The following is an 18,623-nucleotide window of genomic DNA, read 5'->3' as shown; positions in this document are numbered from 1 at the left end:
ACTTAATTGGTCCGTCTTGACTGTCCATATAAAACAATTTAATTAGGGTGCTTTCTTGCTTTGGAAAGCAAAGAAAAAAATCTGCCCAGTGCTTATTGTATTTAGCACCAATACAGGCAGAAAATGTAGCACAAGTTTTTGGTTGAAAGAGCACCTCTGTGCCCATTGAAGGGCGTTGATCCGAAAAGACAGAAAGGACAAGTAAAATCGATTTGAAGCGACCCTCTCTGTCCCTTTCACACCATTCAGAAACTCCATTCCTTCTAAGACAAAGACCAGCGCCTTGGGAATTCTCAGGGAAAAAGAGGTCTCCAGTCCCACAAGCCTAGGGCACTTTTTAAAAACCTTCAATATTGCACTTAAAACCCGCTCTCGGTTCTGTGCCCCCCGCGTGCGGGTTTCACTGGCACACCCTCCGAAGCGTCAGGCGGCATGGCTGACAGCCCCCCACTCCTCTGCAGGCTCGGCCTTCTGACCAGGCCAGACCAGGGTTTTAGGGTTAGTGCAGCCCTCACCTTTGACCCTCAAGATCGAAGTGGCTGCCACACTGCAGAGTGCAAAGTTACAACTCAGGCCAGAGTTAAAACAAAGCAGCAAAATATTTCTCTACTCCCAAACCCAGGGAAACCAGTTCTGGTTCGGCCGCCTGAGCCACCTTACCCAGTAGTACCTCACTCAACTTTTTTTCCTTCTTCTTCTTTTGCAATGAACTGCCCTAGCCACCTCTAAAGGAGGGAACTTGGGTTGTCGGGGCGGCATCGCTGGGTTGCGGTGAGTTGTCCTCCATTAGGAACCCAAACGCCAGGTTATCCGACAGGCGCCCTGGCTGGGGAAGGCAGTCATCGATCAGACCTGGCAGGAAAGGGAGGAGGGAGAGGAGGACAAGGGGAGGGGAGGAAAGAGGCTGAGCTGTGATCACCTTCACCTGCCCTGAGCCCGGCCCCCCTGTTCAACTATCCCTCGACCTTCTGCTGGGGTTAAAGGGGGCGGGGGTGAAAGGGAGGGGGGCACCCCCAGTTACACAAGTGGCCTCCTTCTATAAGAGAATGAGTTCATCACCTCCCCAGAGAAGCCTCACCATCCATCCACTCGTATAACTGATGAGACAAACCACTAGGAAAAACTTCTGTAGCCCATATTTATGGTATTAATGAATAGTTAAAAAAAGATTTACACTTCTTATGATCAATATTCTGAGTTATTTCCCTCAAAGTATATAATTACAGTGTCTTCAGAGTTTTCATCATTGTTTGAGGTGGCAAAACCATTTGTAATTTTCATTAGCCAGTAAACATGTAATTAACATTCAGCACTGTGTTTAACTTAATTCCTGTTTAAGACAAGGACAAGAAGCAGCCGAAGAGGGTTAGTTCCATTTGTCAAGTCTGACATACATCTTACCATAACAGTTTCCTAAAATAAAAGATCCGTGTTTCCCCATTATTCTTCTCTTAAAACAAAACAAAAAAATTCCATTAGTTAAAACTGTATTAAACTGCGAGGGGAAGCATAGTTTGTTCTCAATTTTTGCTAGTTACTGTATTCCTGCTTCCTTTATTCATTTTGGGAGGTTGATGAAGGGAGGGGGTGAATTAAGCATGCATTATCTGAAGACAAAAAGTGGGGAACCCCTCCCCCCAAAATAAATAGGTTTCCTCTTCAGGAAAGTTCTAGAAGGGGAACTGGGAAGGGGGGGACATGAATCTGCAGGGGAGAGGGAAAAATCACTTGGGGGGTGAGTTAAAAGTAGAAAATGAGGATTTCAACGGATTCCTAGGAAAAATGTTGCCCTCCTGTTTCAAGTTCTATCTTTGATCTAGGGTGAGGGGAGCCTGTCTGCCAGTCTGCGAGGCTGCTGCTTTTTTCCCCTCCTCTCCCACCTCTGTTTTTTTCCAACTTGCTTTAGGATTAGCCTCCATCCCTCTCGACCTCAAACAGTGGAATTTGGCTGTGCCTTGGGTCGTCTTTGCTCTGCAATATCGCCTATAGTTGTTGGCGGTTTTCTGCTGAGGCTGAGCCGTTAGCTCCAGCCTCCGACTAAACTCATTAAGTTGGGAGATTTTTTTCAATTGGACGGGTGTTTTTAAAGTCTCGTCTTTCCAGCCCCAAACAAGGTGTAACAACGCACTCTTCCTTCTAAGGAATGAGATGAGAGACAAGGATCACTCCAGACATCTCCTACCTACGGTTTGGGGTTTTTTTTCTTAAAGGCGAGGCTTGCATTCCTCAGCAGCTATGTACAAAGCTCCCTGAAACCTCGTCTCTCTAAAGTTACTGTGCAGGGCTTTCCAAGGCTGAGAGCGCCTAATACATGGGGAAGCACTTCCCTGAGGTGGAAGATCTCTCCCTTCACCTTTCCTCTTTTTCCCTGCAGGCTAGTGCCTACTTTTTATCAGTTTGCACAATCGCTTAGATAAACACCGAGGAGGAGATTCTCTTTAATTATCAAAGACACATCTTTTCAGGGGGCCAACAAAGCATTTATCTCACCCGCCAAACTAAAGGAGAGTTATTCCAGTTTAGAAGGAAGATGCAAGCGGTTTGGGACCTTGAACAAGGCAAATATGGTTTTGGTATGTTTACTTACAGTATTTTTTTTCTCTCTCTCTCTCCTGTCTCACTTTCCTCCTTGGGCTGTGTGGGGTTGGGGATGACTTGGGGTTTTTCAAAAAATCGGATTGCTAACGTGTATGAAATGCCAAGGACTGTGGTTTAAGGTGTTCGGGGAAGGGGGGACAGTCAATTCAATGCCTTGCAATATTTTATTACATGTGTGCGGTAGGAGAGGTGGTGGGGGGCGGGGAGAAGGGGAAAATAAAATTGCGAAGCTGCCAAAATATGATTAAACCGAAGCGTAAAGACTGCGGTGCCTCCCATCTCCTCAAACTCATTTCCTTCGCTAGAGCAAACTAAAAACCAGTCCTATAAGCGTGTTTTTCCAAGCAATAGACGACTCGGTTTTCTAGCAAAGGAGCTGCTAGGCTTGCACTAAGCGTCAGAATTTACTGTTCGATCTGCCTCTGTGCTGTATTTTGCAACCTTGTGCAACTGACATCCAGCCAGGCAGGGAGGGAGAAAAGCTCTGCCCGGCGCCCTCGGCCGCGGCTCGGGGAGGAGAGCGCTCGGTTAAGCTAGAAGAATCGCAACGAGAAGGGTACTCACCATCGGGCGGGGTAGTGGAGCTGGCGTGCGGATTTCAGGCAAACGTTTACCTTTTTGCTGTCTATTACAACCGTGTCGGGCTGACTTAAGCAATTCTGTGCTCTGTCCAGAACGTTCAAGGAACGGTTCCTCATTTTTAAAAAGCCAGCGAGAGAGACGACAGAGACAGAGAAAGAAAAAAGAGAGGAGGGGGTGAGGGGGACGCACATAAACCCAATTCAGAAAGAAAAAAAAAAAAATCATCACCTCTCCGGCAGTGACTCAGGAAACGCAGAGGTGGCGAGATCGGAGTCCGGTCCAACCAAGCCAGAGCCAATTAATTTTAAACCCTGAAGAATTATTCAGATTAAAATGTACAGAAGTTTCATTCTGCTATGCCTACGTGAGCTCAAAGTCGTTTCCCTTTAAGAGCTCTTTTCTTTTAAAGTTGCGTTTTAGGCAGCGAGGACTCTTACACTAGGGGGCAGACAGATACTGTACTTGCTCCAATCTTAAGCAATTTTTTCCCTCCCAGCATATGCTCTGATTTAGCACTGTAAATTTTTCAGAGGACCCAACTCTGACAGCCCCTGGTGATTTTCAAAGTACCACAAGCCAGTGGTTAAAAATTGCATTGACTTGGAAGTTCAGAGAGACACAATGGAAGCCCCTTTCTCTATTCATGGAGCTCCAGTGTGGTGGAAGAGAAAAACACACACGGACTAGATTGAGGGGAAGGAGGAATTCAATGAATCCTGGTGGACAGAACTGATTTCTACTGAGTTCAGAGTTAATCTCGACATTTGCTGGGGTCTGTATTCATATTATGATTTAATTTGTGGAGAATTACAGCCACTTTCTGGAAGAAAATCATATTCCTGGGTGGCTTTTTTTTCCCCCTACAGTAAAATAAATGTTTTTTTCAACTTTCTCCGGCCAAATTAAAGCTTGCCATTCTTCTCATTAAAATAAATTTACATCTACAATAGAAGACTGGGCTGGATTTTCTAAAAAAAAAAAAACAGTAACAACATATTGATATTTATTTTTTAGCCTTAGAGCTGTTTTAATCAAGGAATATAAGCATATCAGAAGAAGACATTTTAAAATATTTTCTCCTTGTTTTTCTTCTCAGTCTGCAGTCTTCTCTCTTCTACTATACAATAAATTAACTACAAATGAAATGGTCATTCATTTTTTTTTGTTTTTTGACTTTTTAATAGCACCCCTATAACTGAATGAGTCCGAAAATACAGAGTAAAACACCTCTGACTTATTGGCAGCCCTGTGGTTGTATGCCTAGCAGGATCCAGAGCTGTAGGAGATGGTTGGGAAATCCTTCATTTTAAATCTGAAGCCATCAGAGCGTACATCAAATACCAAAAATCTCAAAGTGTCCTGGAGAAGCTCTTCTTCCTTAAAAATTTCCGACTGCATGTTTGTAAAAGGTGATCTTGCCATGGAAGTGTCTGCACCCAAGAGGCAAGTTTAGGATATCCTTATAATCAATTATTCTTATCTTCTATTAAATTGAGATGGGGCTGCCCATTAGATTTTCTGTCTCAACCCCAGCCCTACCACATCTCTGCTGAGTTTGCCCCTAATCTACTGACATTTGTAGCATTAGGAAATTCCAAATCATAGAGGCTGAAAAGAAAAAGAGTAAAAAAAAAAAAAAAGCACAGCCTTCTCCGAAATGATTTCTTTTCCATCCTTCTTGTCCTCTTTAGGAGAAAGTTATATTGTGTCTCTAATCAACCTGAAATTTTCTGCCTGGCTTTGCTCTATGGCAATCTCTTTACACACCAGGTTTATGATAGCTCAGTGTCCACAATAGTTTTTTTTTTAAAACAACTTCCAAATAATCCCAGCACCTGCAGCTTTAGTGAAATATGTCATTTCAGCGGAGGAAGGGTGAGGGCTAAGGAGGTTTCAAGAATGAAGCATAAGGAGAATCTCTCCTTCCCTATAAACTAGTGCCTATCTGCCTACATCTTCATTTATTTTCATATTCTCCCCATGTGTGTAAAGGGTATTGAGTGCAAAGTATAATCTACACATGTCAGTTATATGTATGGTTTATTTTTTTTTTTAATCCTTCATCACTCCGATTTTTTAAACTATCAAGGATGCTTTCCTATGGTCATTAATTTACTCTTTATGTGTGTTCATGTTTCCTGAAGCTCAACATGTTTTGTGTAAAATATCTTAATTGTTCATAAACCTGGTTGGATTACCAGTCTACAGTTTTTTCTTGGTGCAAAGAGTGTATGATGGAGTCACAGTTTTGTTCTATAAGTTTTGAATAATCATAATCCACTAACTGGTCAAAATCCAACAGACAGGTTACTGATTTGGAATACAGTGTGTTCTGGGGGTCAATTCTAGATGTTTGATGTTTAAACCAAAAGCCCTGGAATTCAGAGACATAACTGGCTTGATGATTTTAGCACATTGAGCAGAATGGCACAGGAGATGAAGTTGTTCTCATTGCAGTGAATCTCTTGAGGAAGAATATGGCTTGTGCGTGATTCCTGTGAGTTGTACTTGTTATTATTCCCAATTTGGGGCAGAATCTCTGGGTGTGTTTTAATGACTGTATGAATGCTTAAAAGGAACTTGAGGAACAATGAAGTCGTACTCAACTGTTCTATTACCTAGAAGCATAGTCGCTGAAGCTTTTGTCTGTGTACATTGACAAATGCGCATCTGATATATGTGCGCTTACATGTGTGTACAGAGGGTATGCACAGGGGACGCTGGGAGGCTGCCTCCGCTTGTCCATCAGCGGGCAGAAAGGTCTTTTCACCTCTCACCACGACTGGGTGTGTGGCAGGACGTGGGCTTGGGAGTTAGCTGAAACTAACGAGAGAGGATAAAGTTGAAGAAAATTGATTTTAATTGCATCATGACAATGAGATGAAGTCTATTTCTGCTTCTCAGCATCCGAGATGCTTTATTTGAGCAATTAAAATGTCAGGCCACATTCCTGTGAAATGTTAGCCCTACAAGGAAAACACAACCACTGAACGGCTCCTTTTCTCTAAAAAAATGAAAGAGAGAGAAAGAGAAAGAAAGAAAGAAAGAAAGAAAAAGGAAAAAAGAAAGAAAGAAAGAAAGAAAGAAAGAAAGAAAGAAAGAAAGAAAGAAAGAAAGAAAGAAAAAAGAAAAAGGAAGGAAGGAAGGAAGAAAGGAAGAAAAAAAAATAGCCACCAAACCAAGCAAGTGATCAGAGTAGACTAAGGGAAGGGTCTACCATCACCCGGATTTGACCAAATGTTTCGTTTGGAAAAATGCCTGCAAGCTCGGCTCGAGGCACCTTCCCATCCTCACCCACTACCCCTCTGCAAAGAAACCGGGGAACTTTTCTCTTTCTCTGGCACTGTGGGCATAAAGATGCGCTGGGAGTCCCGGGTGGTGCGCGAGCGACGGATTTGGCGGCATTGCCAAGTTGCGAGAGTCGAAGTCCTTGATTCCATCCAAAGCCTCTCGCGGAGCCTTTAAGAGGAGCTGTGTGTGCGCGCCGCGGTCCTCTCCCCTCTGGGGCGGAAACCTCGGGTGCGGGTGCGGAGAGAGCCGTGGCCGCGCGCCCGGGGCCAGTGTGGGCCCATCCCCCGCTTGGCAGTGGCGGCGGCACAGCCGCCCCCTCCCCGCCCCCCTTTGCCCCCCGCGCCCGGGCCGCGACACAGCTCGCGCTAGGACCGGGCTGAGCCCGCAGCCGCCATGGCGGGGCCGCCGCGCTCCGGCCAATGACGGCGAGGGGGCGGTGCGCGCGCGCCTGGCCAGGCCAACCCCGGCTGCTGCCTTATAAGGCGCGCCGTCGCCATGGCAACGTGCGCTAAGTTGCAGCAGTCGTGTCAAAGTTCACTATATAGAGAGCTCAGTGAGCTGATCGCGGAGAAGCCACTTCTGCCAGCCCCGGCGCCTATAAATCGCATTCCCTCCCGCGCCCCCCTTTTTAGCATATTTGATCACTTTGATTCTCTGTTCTTTTCTCTCCGCGGTGTGTGTGTGCGTGCGCGCGTGTGTGTTTTCTTCTCCTCCTCCTCCTCTCCCCGAGTTGTCTTCTTTCTCCGGGTGCCGTGCTGCCTTTTTTCCCCTCTTTCATTCTTTCTCTCCGTCTTTTCCTCCCCCCTCTGCGCACGAAGGATGTGCTTCTAGGTGGTGATCTGCCCTCCTCTCTCTCTTTTATCATTTCTCCCCCGCCGCCGGCGAGTTGACTCTTTCCCTATGTGTGTGAGGCGGCGGCGGCGGCAGCAGCAGCAGCAGCGGCTTCGGAGGCGGCAGCAGCGGCAGCAGCGGCTTCAGCGGCGGCGGCGGCGCTAGACGCGGCGGTTCCGGGCCCGACCCGGCGGCTTCGGCGGCGGCGGCGGCGGCGGCGGCTCCAGCGGCGGCGGCGGCCCAGGCGGCCCGCAGGGAGCGGCGAGCGGCCTCTATCCGGCGAAAGCGGGCGGCGGCGGCCGGAGCAAGCGAGGCGCGCGCCGGGCGCCTGTGGCAGGCGGCGGCGGCGGCCCAGCGCCAGGACGACGCCGCGCAGCGCCCGACGCGGACCACTTTCATGCTGATTCCCCCGGACCCGGGCAGCGCTCCGGCCACTCCGCGGGCCGCCGGCCTCCGCCCCGGCCTGCCTGGCTCTCTGGGTGCGCCCAAGACCGGGGCCTCTGCTCTCCTAGTCCTCCTGAATTCGATGGCTTTCCTGAATGGCTGACTGTGGGCTGCCCTGGACTTGGCCCCCGGACAGTCGCCTCTCCTCCTCCTCCTCCTCCTCCTCTTCTTCCTCCTCCTACTCCAACTCCTCGGCTGCACACCAGCTCTGAGAGCGAGAGAGTGAACGAGAGAGGGAGGGAGAGAGTGAGAGCGAGGGAGATCTTTGGAGAGATTTTTTTTTTTTTTTTTGCCTCCTACTTCTGTCTTGAAGCCAGACAATCGACTTGCAGCTCTCCCTCCCCTCCCTCTCTCTCCACGTTCTGCTCCCACTTGCTCTCCCCCGGCCCCATCCCCTCCCCTCCCGGCGGAAAGCCCCCCGAAAGCAACAAAGCTGAGCCGAGAGAAACAAACAAAACAAACACACCGGGCCAGACAAGCAATCGACAAAACTTTGCAAAGCAGAAACAAAAAAGGAAAAACTAACCAACCTCAACCAACCAGACCCCGAGCCACCCGGGGCGCCCTCTCGCACCCTTGCACACACAAAAGGCGGCGCGCCGGAGCCCGAGACCCGGGAGCCGCCGCCGCCAGCAGCCAGGGGAGCAGGAAGTCCGGACGCGGCCCCCATAGATATGGCAATGGTAGTCAGCACGTGGCGCGACCCCCAGGACGAGGTGCCCGGCTCTCAGGGCAGCCAGGCCTCGCAGGCGCCGCCCGTGCCCGGACCGCCGCCGGGCGCCCCGCACACGCCACAGACGCCTGGCCAAGGGGGCCCGGCCAGCACGCCGGCCCAGACGGCGGCCGGCGGCCAGGGCGGCCCTGGCGGTCCGGGCGGCGACAAGCAGCAGCAGCAGCAGCACATCGAGTGCGTGGTGTGCGGGGACAAGTCGAGCGGCAAGCACTACGGCCAGTTCACGTGCGAGGGCTGCAAGAGCTTCTTCAAGCGCAGCGTGCGGAGGAACCTGAGCTACACGTGCCGCGCCAACCGGAACTGTCCCATCGACCAGCACCACCGCAACCAGTGCCAGTACTGCCGCCTCAAAAAGTGCCTCAAAGTGGGCATGAGACGGGAAGGTATCGGCCTCTCATTTCTACCCCCCTCGCCTGGGGTCCCGGGGCCCTGGGTGCGTTTGGCTAGCCTGCTCTGGGTAAGGACACGGAAGCCCCAAGCTCTTCTCTTCGTATTGCAGCTGAAAGGGGTTTTATACTAGAAGCAAGTTCTGCATTGGAACCCAGATCCCCAAATCCGCATGCTTTGGCCGACTGATTTCCTCTAATACTCTCTCTTCGGGCTCTTTTAATTTTCCTTGCATTGACTACCAGTTCATTCGAGTTCGCCTTTCTGCAAGTGATGGGGTGTTGTTTGTTGTTGTTGTTTTAAAGCCTGGTTTACTTCTCTCTCTTTCCTCTCAGTTTTTTTCTCCTTGTTTTTCCTGCATGATCAACACATGTCCCTCCTCACCACCCCTCTCCCCAGCCCCCACCCTCTCAAAAAAAAATCAAAAAAAAAAAAAAACCCAACAACCTGAGATTGTACTTTTGTACAGGAGGTTCAAATTACAAATGGCAATTTTACGCACTTCGCCGTATTAATGCTGCCGCCCGGGCAGCACTCATGTGACCCTCCGTGGATTAACATTCGGCTGGAAAAAAAAAAAAAACAAACAAAACCTCTGTTTTCTTTTTTCCTTTCACTTTTGAAAGGAGGAGATCGCGATAGGGAGTAGGGGAAGGGTGGGCGAGGGGCCCTGGGCGGCTGCTTTCGCTCTGCGCGAGTTGGGTCTTTGTGATATGAAATTCGCCGAGCGCCGCAAGCCGTGCTCGGCCAATGGCGCGCTCGGCGCCGGGCGCGGGCTCCGGGTTGGGGCGAGCGAACGCCGCGGTTTCTTTGTGTTTCTGCGAGAGCGACTCTCCCCGTCCGGCGTCAGATAACAGCTCGTGCCCGAGCCTGGCCGGCTTTCCCCGGCCCTCCCGGGCCCTCCCCGGCCCTCCCCGGGCTGCGCCGGCCGCCCGTTCCCCGCCTCTCCCCGGCTTCCTCTCGCCTCGGCCGGCCTGTCTCTCCGCCCTCTCTCTCCGTCTCTCTTCCTCCGAGCACACCGATTAGGCTGCCGCCAGACCTCGGCTCTCAACTTGTCTCTCACTGGGGGTGGCCCGCGGGGCTGGGTTGCGGGGTTGGGGGAAAGCGGTTCCGGGGTGAAGCCTGGTGTCTTTTGCAAAAGCGTTTCACCCTCCCCCCAGCCTCGCCCCTCCCGCTCCCTCTCCTCCAATCAATAAAAAATATCAGCCGTTTAGCAGTAAGGAAGAAAGATGCCCCCAGAATGCTCCATCCCTCCCATCGTGCCGGGGACCGCGAGGCAAAGCGGCCAATTCTGGGTCCTCGGCCGCCCAGCCCGGAGTGGGCCTCCGAGGCCAGTGTGCCGCCCTGGCCGCCAGAGCTTGCCTGGGTGGTGATTTGAGAGGAGTGCAGCCGGGCTCCCGGCGACTCCCAGGTCTGTGGCCCTAGCGCGCTGGTGAGAGGGGCAGGCCTGCCTGTTCCTGCGCCCCGCGGGGTCTGGGTCAGGTGGGGGTCGGGCTGGGGCAGACCCTGCCGGGGTAGCAGGGGAACGAAGCTGGTCATTAACTGCGGAGTGTCTCCTTTCCTCCCTGCAGCGGTGCAGAGGGGCAGGATGCCGCCCACCCAGCCGACCCACGGGCAGTTTGCGCTGACCAACGGGGACCCCCTCAACTGCCACTCGTACCTGTCCGGATATATTTCTCTGTTGCTGCGCGCCGAACCCTATCCCACGTCGCGCTTCGGCAGCCAGTGCATGCAGCCCAACAACATCATGGGCATCGAGAACATTTGCGAACTGGCCGCGCGGATGCTCTTCAGCGCCGTCGAGTGGGCCCGGAACATCCCCTTCTTTCCTGACCTGCAGATCACCGACCAGGTGGCCCTGCTTCGCCTCACCTGGAGCGAGCTGTTCGTGCTGAACGCGGCACAGTGCTCCATGCCCCTCCACGTCGCCCCGCTACTGGCCGCCGCCGGCCTACACGCCTCGCCCATGTCCGCCGACCGGGTGGTCGCCTTTATGGACCACATACGGATCTTCCAAGAGCAAGTGGAGAAGCTCAAAGCGCTGCACGTTGACTCCGCCGAGTACAGCTGCCTCAAGGCCATAGTCCTGTTCACCTCAGGTAGGAAGGAGCCCTGCCCTCTCATGCCCAAGCGCTCCTAGCTCAGAGTTAGGGCCTAACCTCTTCGGAGCCCCCAGAACTAGCCCAGCCTCCCCCTTAAAAAGCCGAACTGTCTGTGCAATTTGGAATGGGAACTTTGCATAGCTAGTGGGGCCCCACCAGGCCTGTCCTGGGGAGAGGGGAGAGGAGCGAAGGCTGGGTTGCAGGAAGGATGCTTCAGACACACTCTCAAAATAGGCCATGGGGAAGCCTCTCAGGCCTGTTCCCCTCCCACCAGACTAGGATGCATGCTTCTACACCCTCCCTTAGCTCAGGCCCTCTGGACTAGCTGAGCCTGTGGAATCTCCTCTACCCCATGGCTTTCTCTGTCACCCTGGCTGAGCCTCTAGAAGATGCCCCTAGGCACTGGAGCAGTCCTGCTATCATCCCTGCAGGGGAAAGTTTGCCCCTGCAGGGGAAAAGTTTGCCTGCTAATTCAGTAGGAGTTGGAGCTCCAGGCACATCCAACCTGAGGGCAGCAATTTTCAAAATCATATTTTTATTAAAACAATGCAGACTGCCAGGAGAGGGGAAAGAGCTGTCAGAAGGGGGCAAGAGGAAGAAAGGGGCCATCATAACTCTTCAGAATGCCTGTAGGGGGTTGAAGACTCTGGCCTCTCGCTTTCCCTGCCCAGGCAAAGAGTTAAGGCAATTTTCAAACAACCCAAAGTGTATGCCAACTTGGGCTGGGTATGCGTATTGCTGGAGATAAAAAACCATCATTGACTGCATTATGAAATCTAATTAGTTTGCAGGTAGTTTAACCTGTGTGAGTAATAGACCTAATATTAATTAACTCTTGAGGCCAAACGATTGTTGAAGGTGTCTGGCTTACCACTTTGGGCCACACCTGAGCCTTTTGGCTGCCTCCAGGCTGAGTTCAGCAGAGCCCAGGTGGGTGGAAATCACCCCTTCCACATTCCTGTTCTAAGTTGTCAGCTGATCCCTTTGTCACGGCTGAGAGGGAAAGGGGTTCCCAGTTCAGGATAACAAACATCTGGACCTGGGTAGGGCTTGGAACCTAGTCACCCACTGCAGGTTTTGCAGCTTGTAATCAGGACACGAGGAGAGCTGTGGAATTCCTGTGGCAGGCAAAATAATCCAGTCTCTTCCTTACTGTTCCAAAGAATTCTGGGGGCCCAAGTCATTAGCTGAATCTATTGCAGGTTCTGAGTCCTTAACCCACTGTTTTTTACATATTGCTGCTCTTCACATAAAATCCACCACCTCCACTGCCACCCCAAATGCTGTCTTTGAAAGTCCTTAGGTAATCAATTAAAGGACAGTGTGTGGTCAAGGAAGAGCTGTATGCAGAGGCTTGGTTCTGGATTATTTTTCTCGGGGGACCTGTCATAACTAGAACATTTGCCTGATGCAGAGGTACAGGCAGGATCTTCCCCTAGCCTATAGCCACCTTCTCCCCTTCCCCAAACCCTAACCCAGCCCAAGTTCCCAGACCATCTGGGTGGTGGTTCATTTCTTGATATCCTTGTTAGCTCTTAGACTTACCCTTGGTCTTCCAAGGAAAGAAATGCCTGATACTGTCGTACCAGTTTAATTTATTACTATTTGCAAAATGTAGAGGCCTGTGTGGAGAATGCGAATCACCTTACAAAGAGATAAAGGTTCCTGTTATCTGATTCTGAGACAGTCCGCTGTAAGAAGTAGTTCTATGCAAACAGATCTTTTAATTCCTGATCACAGACACCAATGCATTCTGTATACATGCAAAGTCCTAGATCTACACATGAGGAGATTATATGTGTGTTCTGTTTCTTGGGGTGGACGTGGTGGCAGCTCTTTTTGAATATCTACTTTAAGAATTCACAGTATGCATGTGTTAGCCCTCGTCTTGCCTGGGGAGCCCCCAAAGGTCAGGTCACAACCTGCACCGCCTTCACTGAGAAGCCTCTCATTTCAAAGGCACTTATTGTATTTTCATGTATCCGAAAAAGAAAAGTGTTTTCCTGAAGATAACGGGGAGGGGTCTCATCTTGGAGGGACCTAGGTTTAAAAAAAAAATAAGGAGGGGGGTGGTAGGAGAAAAAGGGAGAGAGAAGAAAAGGAGGGAAAAGAAACAGCTCAAATGAACAGAGAGATCACAGTTTGCATGGCTGCCCTTCAATAGGCTAAACTGACAAGATCAGTTTTAAAGGGCCACTTAAATCAGTTTCAAAGACTGGAGAAAAATGAGTCGCCCTCTTTGGGGAGAATCTGAGGCTGGGTCGTGGGCGCCATTACCCGGGGCTGGGCCAGGTTGTTGCCCCCCCCACACTATATAATTATAAGCCAAACTATTATTTACAGAGGAGGAGGGGGTGGAGCACTAGCAGTTTTGGTTTCATCTGTTTGTCTGTTTACTGACCTGGGCCAGATTTACCCAATGCACTTTGCTTGGGCCTCCCAGTGACCAAGCCTGAGGACTCGGACAGGGAAAGCCTACAACGCATTGAGCAGTGTTTTATTTTAAAGCAAATACCCCAGGACCATTTCTTACGGTCCCCGCCCCCCCAAACCCCACCCCCACCCCAGTTTTCAGTATGTAGGCATTTGCTCCAACTCCGGTTGGGGCAGTTTGACAGAGCACTGTACACACACCTCATGTGACCCATTTCAGACCTCTTAATCTGATGACTGAATTCTTCGTCTTCTTCTTCTTCTTTTTTTTTTAAACTTTCTTCCAGATGCCTGTGGTCTCTCTGATGTAGCCCATGTGGAAAGCTTGCAGGAAAAGTCCCAGTGTGCTTTGGAAGAATACGTTAGGAGCCAGTACCCCAACCAACCAACGCGATTCGGAAAGCTTTTGCTTCGCCTCCCTTCCCTCCGCACGGTCTCCTCCTCAGTCATAGAGCAATTGTTTTTCGTCCGTTTGGTAGGTAAAACCCCCATCGAAACCCTCATCCGGGATATGTTACTGTCCGGCAGCAGTTTTAACTGGCCGTATATGGCAATTCAATAAATAAATAAATCAAGATAAGAAGGGGGAGTGAAACAGAGAGAAAGAAAAGGCAAAAGACTGGTTTGTTTGCTTAAATTCCTTCTATTAAGAAAGGATATAAAAGGATGTTACAAGTTTGCTAAAAGAAGAGAGGGGAAGAATTTAATGGACTGTGAATTTCCAAAAAAAAAAGACTGTCAAATGAACTTTTACAGAATGCATTAAAAAAAAAAAAACTCCTGTGTCGGTCAGAACAACTTGCTACTTATCATTTTTGTATAAAAAGGAAATTAGTCTTTTTCTTTTTTTGGTAAATTTTGGAAAAATATTGCTAAAAGTGCATTTAAGGAGATTGGGAGAAAATTAGCAGAATGGAGAAAGTAAGTCTTTTTTTTTTCCAAATTATTAATTGTCCTGTGTCTATGTACCTCTAGCTGTTCTTTTTTGTACTTTTCTGGTTCCAAACCAGTTTATTCTGTGGTTCTATAATAAGTTTTGATATAATCTTGGCTTCTTAAAAACTGTGTATCCTTAAAATATATGTTCTGCAAGAATTAAAACTCAGTCCATGAAATATCATAGGAAGACATAAAACTTTAAAAGGCAACTCAAAGATGATGGAAACGCACTTACAAGTGGTGACCAAAAATTTTAGGTGAAGTTGAGCACTCTAATTTGAGAACTGGAGGAACCACATACAACACTTAACTTCCCCTACCCTGCCCCCCCCCCCAAAAAAAAGATACCTTGACAAACCTAGCTTTTTAAAAATATTTTAAGAAAGAGAATGAACTGTGGAATTTATTGGCAGCCAAGGAATGTGTCCAAGACACATGCTGAGGTTTTGAATAAAAAGTGAACTTTTGTAATTTGAATTGGGTCCCGCTTAGTTCTTGAATTGTTATGAAAATCCTATATCTGTTTGTATATTTGCAAACCCTTTGTACTATAATTGTTGATATTTTCCCTTTTTAAAAAATACCATTGAAATCAGCATGACAAAATAACACTGTTGGCACTTATAGGTAACGTGATTGATTCAGTATCTTAGAGTTTACAGTTTGTGTTTTAAAAAAACTGAAGGTTTTTTTTTTAAGTGCAACATTTCTGTATACTGTAAAAGTTATAATAACTGAACTGTTTGGTCGAGTCTTTGTGTGTTATATTCCAAGGAAAATTGAAAGTATTCAGAAATTAAAATATTATTTGATATCTGAAATCTGTTTGGCTGTCCCCACTCACTGTCTTTCCTTCGAGAAGCCCCTGTGAGCTCTCACTGAGCTGGGCCGGGGGCTCTATTTGTTTACTCCCCTCAGCCAGTTTGTTCAAAGATAGACTAGTGTATTTGCCTGTTTAATTTGTGGGGGGGGGCTGAAGTTAATGGTTTATCTATGGTTTAGGAAGTGCCATACTGATATAGTAAACCACCCCCATTCACCTAATCCTTCTTTTAATTAAAAATGGATTTTCCAGGAAAAAAAAAAGGCCCTTATATTTGTCACACTTAAGTGCCTGCTTAGGGAAGGTATTGTGAAAAGTATTAGAAATCTTGAGATCAGTATCTATTTTATGATCAGGAAAAAATACTGTTTTGTACATTTCTGACAGTTATGCAGAAGACCGTTCAAGCAAGCTATCACAGCCTTGTAAATAGAAGGCAGTTGTTTGCAATGAGTTTTTCCTTAAGTAGGTGTGATTTTTAAAAATATTCTGTGGTTCTCATCTAGTGTGGTTGTTGAGCGGATTTCAAATTCAGTGATATAGCTTAGAGCGGCTGAAGGGTTTATTTTTAATGTATATATGATAACTTGCAGTTGGCCTTCCTCCCTCCTCCCCCCGTACGTTCATTCTGTGAGAGCATGACCACAGGTCAAGGGAATCTTTTCCATTGGAGTTCTGTACATAAAAACACATCGACATTTTGACACTTCAGATTGTGTAGATGCAGTCTGTACTGCTCTTGGGATCCTTTGTCCTTAAAAGCCAAATTAAGAAAAGGAAGAGAAAGAAAAAGAGAAAGAAAGAAGGAAACTTTACAGGGTGTGCGGATTTGGCAGTATCTTGTTTTGGAGTCTTTTCCTCTTTCTCTTTTCCTGGTTCGGAGGAAGCTCGGCGTGTGGGAGCTTTTGCAATTTTTGTTCCTATTGAGGCTTTGCAGCAGCCCCACCACTATCCCGTGCCGTGGTTTGATTTTAAAAGGGGGTTGTGGGTAAAGGGGATGTGAAAGAAAAGGGATCATTTTGTAAAGTGTATTAAACTTTGATACTCAGTTCCAGTCAATACATGTAGACCAGAAAAATCTGTCTGATTTGTGCATTTGAGCGGAGTTCTCCATCTGACCCTCAGCTTCTTTCTGTAGATATATACATACACAAATATAAGTATGTTCTTATGGCAGAACATCGCTGACCTCTAGATCGAGGTTTTGTAGGTTGTTGTTTTTTTTCTCCTCTTGCAAGTGCTATCCATGTGAGTGTGTGAAGTTTCTCTAATAAGTAAAACACAGGCCCTTTTCCGTGTTTGTTTTGTGTTAGTTTATTGTAAACAGCCATTTGTTGTAAATTATTATTGGCATTAAATTATAATTTATGATTTTCAAAGCAAAAGACAGTCCCTGTTTTATTATGCTTTAAGCATGTGTTCTAGACGTTGGAAATCTCTCTCTCACTCTCTCTAAGTTTCAGCAGTGAGCTTGGGGTCTGCGAGGCAGAAAAACAGGACCCAAAATTTTTCAAACGGTTAAAACAAAACCCCTTGTATATGTTTAGAGTGGCCGGAGGAGGATCTGTTTAGAGTCTTGAGTTTGGTTTAAGTTTATTGCATTTAAAGAAAGTTTTTCTTTTCACGCTGAGTTAGAACAAAAGATCTTTGCTGCGACTGAATTGGACAAAAGACGAGGGCTGGGACTCAGCGAGTGCGTTCTGTGTGAAATTGACGAGATCTTTAAAAAAGCTGCTAAACATGGCGACTCTTTCCCTTTAAGTGTCTCTTTTTCCTTGCTGTTTTTTTTTTTTTTTTTTTTTCCTCCATCTGATCTGAGCTCGCTTTATTTCTTTTCCCAACCCCGCTCCCCCTCCTCCTGTTGGTGCTCGGGGGAGTGAGAGAACCCAGTTAGAGGCGAGATGCAACAATAGTCTGAGGAGGGAGAGAGAGGGAGAGAGAGAGAGAGAGAGAGAGAGAGAGAGAGAGAGGGAGAGAGGGAGAGAGGGAGAGAGGGAGAGAGGGAGAGAGAGGGAGAGGGAGAGGGTCGGTCGCTGCTTCTCGACACTTTCAAACAAACCTGGGGGAAGACTAAGCTGGGGGTCGGGGGGGGGGCGGTGAATTCTAGCCTGTTCTCTCGGCTCGCGGTCTCCCTGCCTCGGCCTTTCACCAAGAGTTCTCTCTGGGCCGCCAGGGGCTGGGGCTCAAAGTTAGCGGACGACGTCCGGGGCCGGCTCCGCGGAGACCGCTGGGTTAGCATCCGGCCGGCTGCGGGGACGGGAGCCTGGAGTTGGCAGCAGCTGCTGAGAAGTGCCTGCCCCCCCAGCCCCCGCCCCCCACTTACGTGCGGCGGAATTCCGCCCGCGCCCCCGGAAAGTCCGGGGTGCCGGGCGCGCGGAGCTGCACTCCTGGGATGTGCATTAAGCCGCGACGGGCGGGGGGCGGGTGCGGGGGGCGGTCAGGGGGAGCTCGAGCGTGTGAAACTCTGCCTCGAAGCTCGCTTTTGACTTGGTCCTATGAGCTGAGCCAACATGGCGTCTCCCATTGCACCGCGAGCGCCGGGCTGCCAGGCACGGCAGGGCCGGGTAATAGAAAACACATTGGTTACCAAAAAGAAAAAAAAGGGGGGGGGCGGCTAAAGGCCATTCCATCTGCAGGCAGAAAACCCTCTTTTAAACTCTCTGGCGAGTGAGTGCGGTCCTCGATTATTCTGTAATTAAAGCAGCAGAATTACTAGGGAACATATTGGTGACACAGTATCCCCTTCTCTGTTCGCCCCCTCCCCCTTATAATCCGGAGAGTTTATTTCAGGCCTCCCCTCCCAACAAGAACCAAATGAGAAAAAGTCTGTATCCTCAACTGTGATCTTAAATGTTTGAATGGTATAGGGGGAGGGGGAGAGGCCAGTATTAACAGACCTCGGTCAGTTCTCGCGCTCATTAATGCAGGGGCTGCGCCGGCGGGTTGTGCCGGGGCCTCCTCCGAGCTGGGGGGTGGGGACCGGGCTGCGATCCCCGCCGGGCGTGGGCACAACTTGCTGCTTGCATGGCAAACTTAGAGGAAAGCTAGCTTTCTGGGTGGAGGGGTGACTGGGGGTGCGCCGGGGTCGAGGGCGGGTTCCGGGCGGGCGGTCGCAGGCGCTAGAAATGTGTGAGCCGGCGTGGACGGCGCTCCTGACAGGAGCACTTCACAGCGGGGGATCTCCTTTATCTAATAGGTTTGAGAGGAGGCGAGGTCGGCCGTGGGACAGACCTGGCCGCCCAGAGAGGGTCTTCTGAGAGCCTCTGGAGAGACAGTGGCTTGGCCCGGGCTGAGCCTTCAGCCGACGGGGGAATCGCCCCTTACGTCCAACTGCAATTCCAGCCCAGGCCTGGAGACCCTTACCCTCAGCCGCCTGGGAGGGGAGTGAGGTACTCTGAATTCTGGGCCGCGTCAAGATTTATTGAAGTTAGGTTTAAAAAACGTGCTTCAGATGATTTTT

The 18,623-nt window shown here is 49.2% G+C and overlaps 1 protein-coding gene and 1 long non-coding RNA gene across 6 annotated transcripts in view; one reads left to right on the top strand and one right to left on the bottom strand.

Annotated features, from left to right (window-relative positions):
• The window catches only part of LOC131752513 (uncharacterized), a 69,737-nt gene extending 66,149 nt beyond the window's left edge, over positions 1-3,588 (bottom strand). For all 3 annotated transcript variants that reach the window (XR_010839762.1, XR_010839760.1, XR_010839761.1), the window contains exon 1: positions 3,163-3,588. This is a non-coding gene — a long non-coding RNA (uncharacterized lncRNA). The remainder of the gene's footprint in view (positions 1-3,162) is intronic.
• Positions 2,149-16,538, top strand: NR2F2 (nuclear receptor subfamily 2 group F member 2). Of its 3 annotated transcripts, none has more exons than XM_059056929.2 (3): positions 2,149-2,573; positions 10,438-10,965; positions 13,689-16,538. In XM_059056929.2, exons 1-3 carry the CDS (start codon positions 2,531-2,533, stop codon positions 13,961-13,963), a joined length of 846 nt encoding a protein of 281 aa, XP_058912912.1. In that variant the 5' UTR covers positions 2,149-2,530; the 3' UTR covers positions 13,964-16,538. The 3 variants fall into 3 exon arrangements, with proteins under 3 accessions (XP_058912912.1, XP_058912911.1, XP_058912914.1); XM_059056928.2 differs by lacking the exon at positions 2,149-2,573 and adding an exon at positions 7,623-8,862; XM_059056931.2 differs by lacking the exon at positions 2,149-2,573 and adding an exon at positions 9,487-10,277.
• Positions 16,539-18,623: the final 2,085 nt, after the last annotated feature.

Source organism: Kogia breviceps, chromosome 3, assembly GCF_026419965.1.
Source record: "Kogia breviceps isolate mKogBre1 chromosome 3, mKogBre1 haplotype 1, whole genome shotgun sequence".
Lineage (NCBI taxonomy): Eukaryota > Metazoa > Chordata > Mammalia > Artiodactyla > Physeteridae > Kogia > Kogia breviceps.
This window is presented reverse-complemented; position numbering and strand designations above follow the sequence as displayed.

Excerpts from the sequence above, each read along its gene's own strand:
- NR2F2 (XM_059056928.2), top strand. The coding sequence starts at position 8,421 with ATGGCAATGGTAGTCAGCACGTGGCGCGACCCCCAGGACGAGGTGCCC. Across the intron at positions 8,863-10,437 it reads AGTGGGCATGAGACGGGAAG|CGGTGCAGAGGGGCAGGATG; the intron begins GTATCGGCCTCT and ends TCCTCCCTGCAG. Across the intron at positions 10,966-13,688 it reads CATAGTCCTGTTCACCTCAG|ATGCCTGTGGTCTCTCTGAT; the intron begins GTAGGAAGGAGC and ends ACTTTCTTCCAG.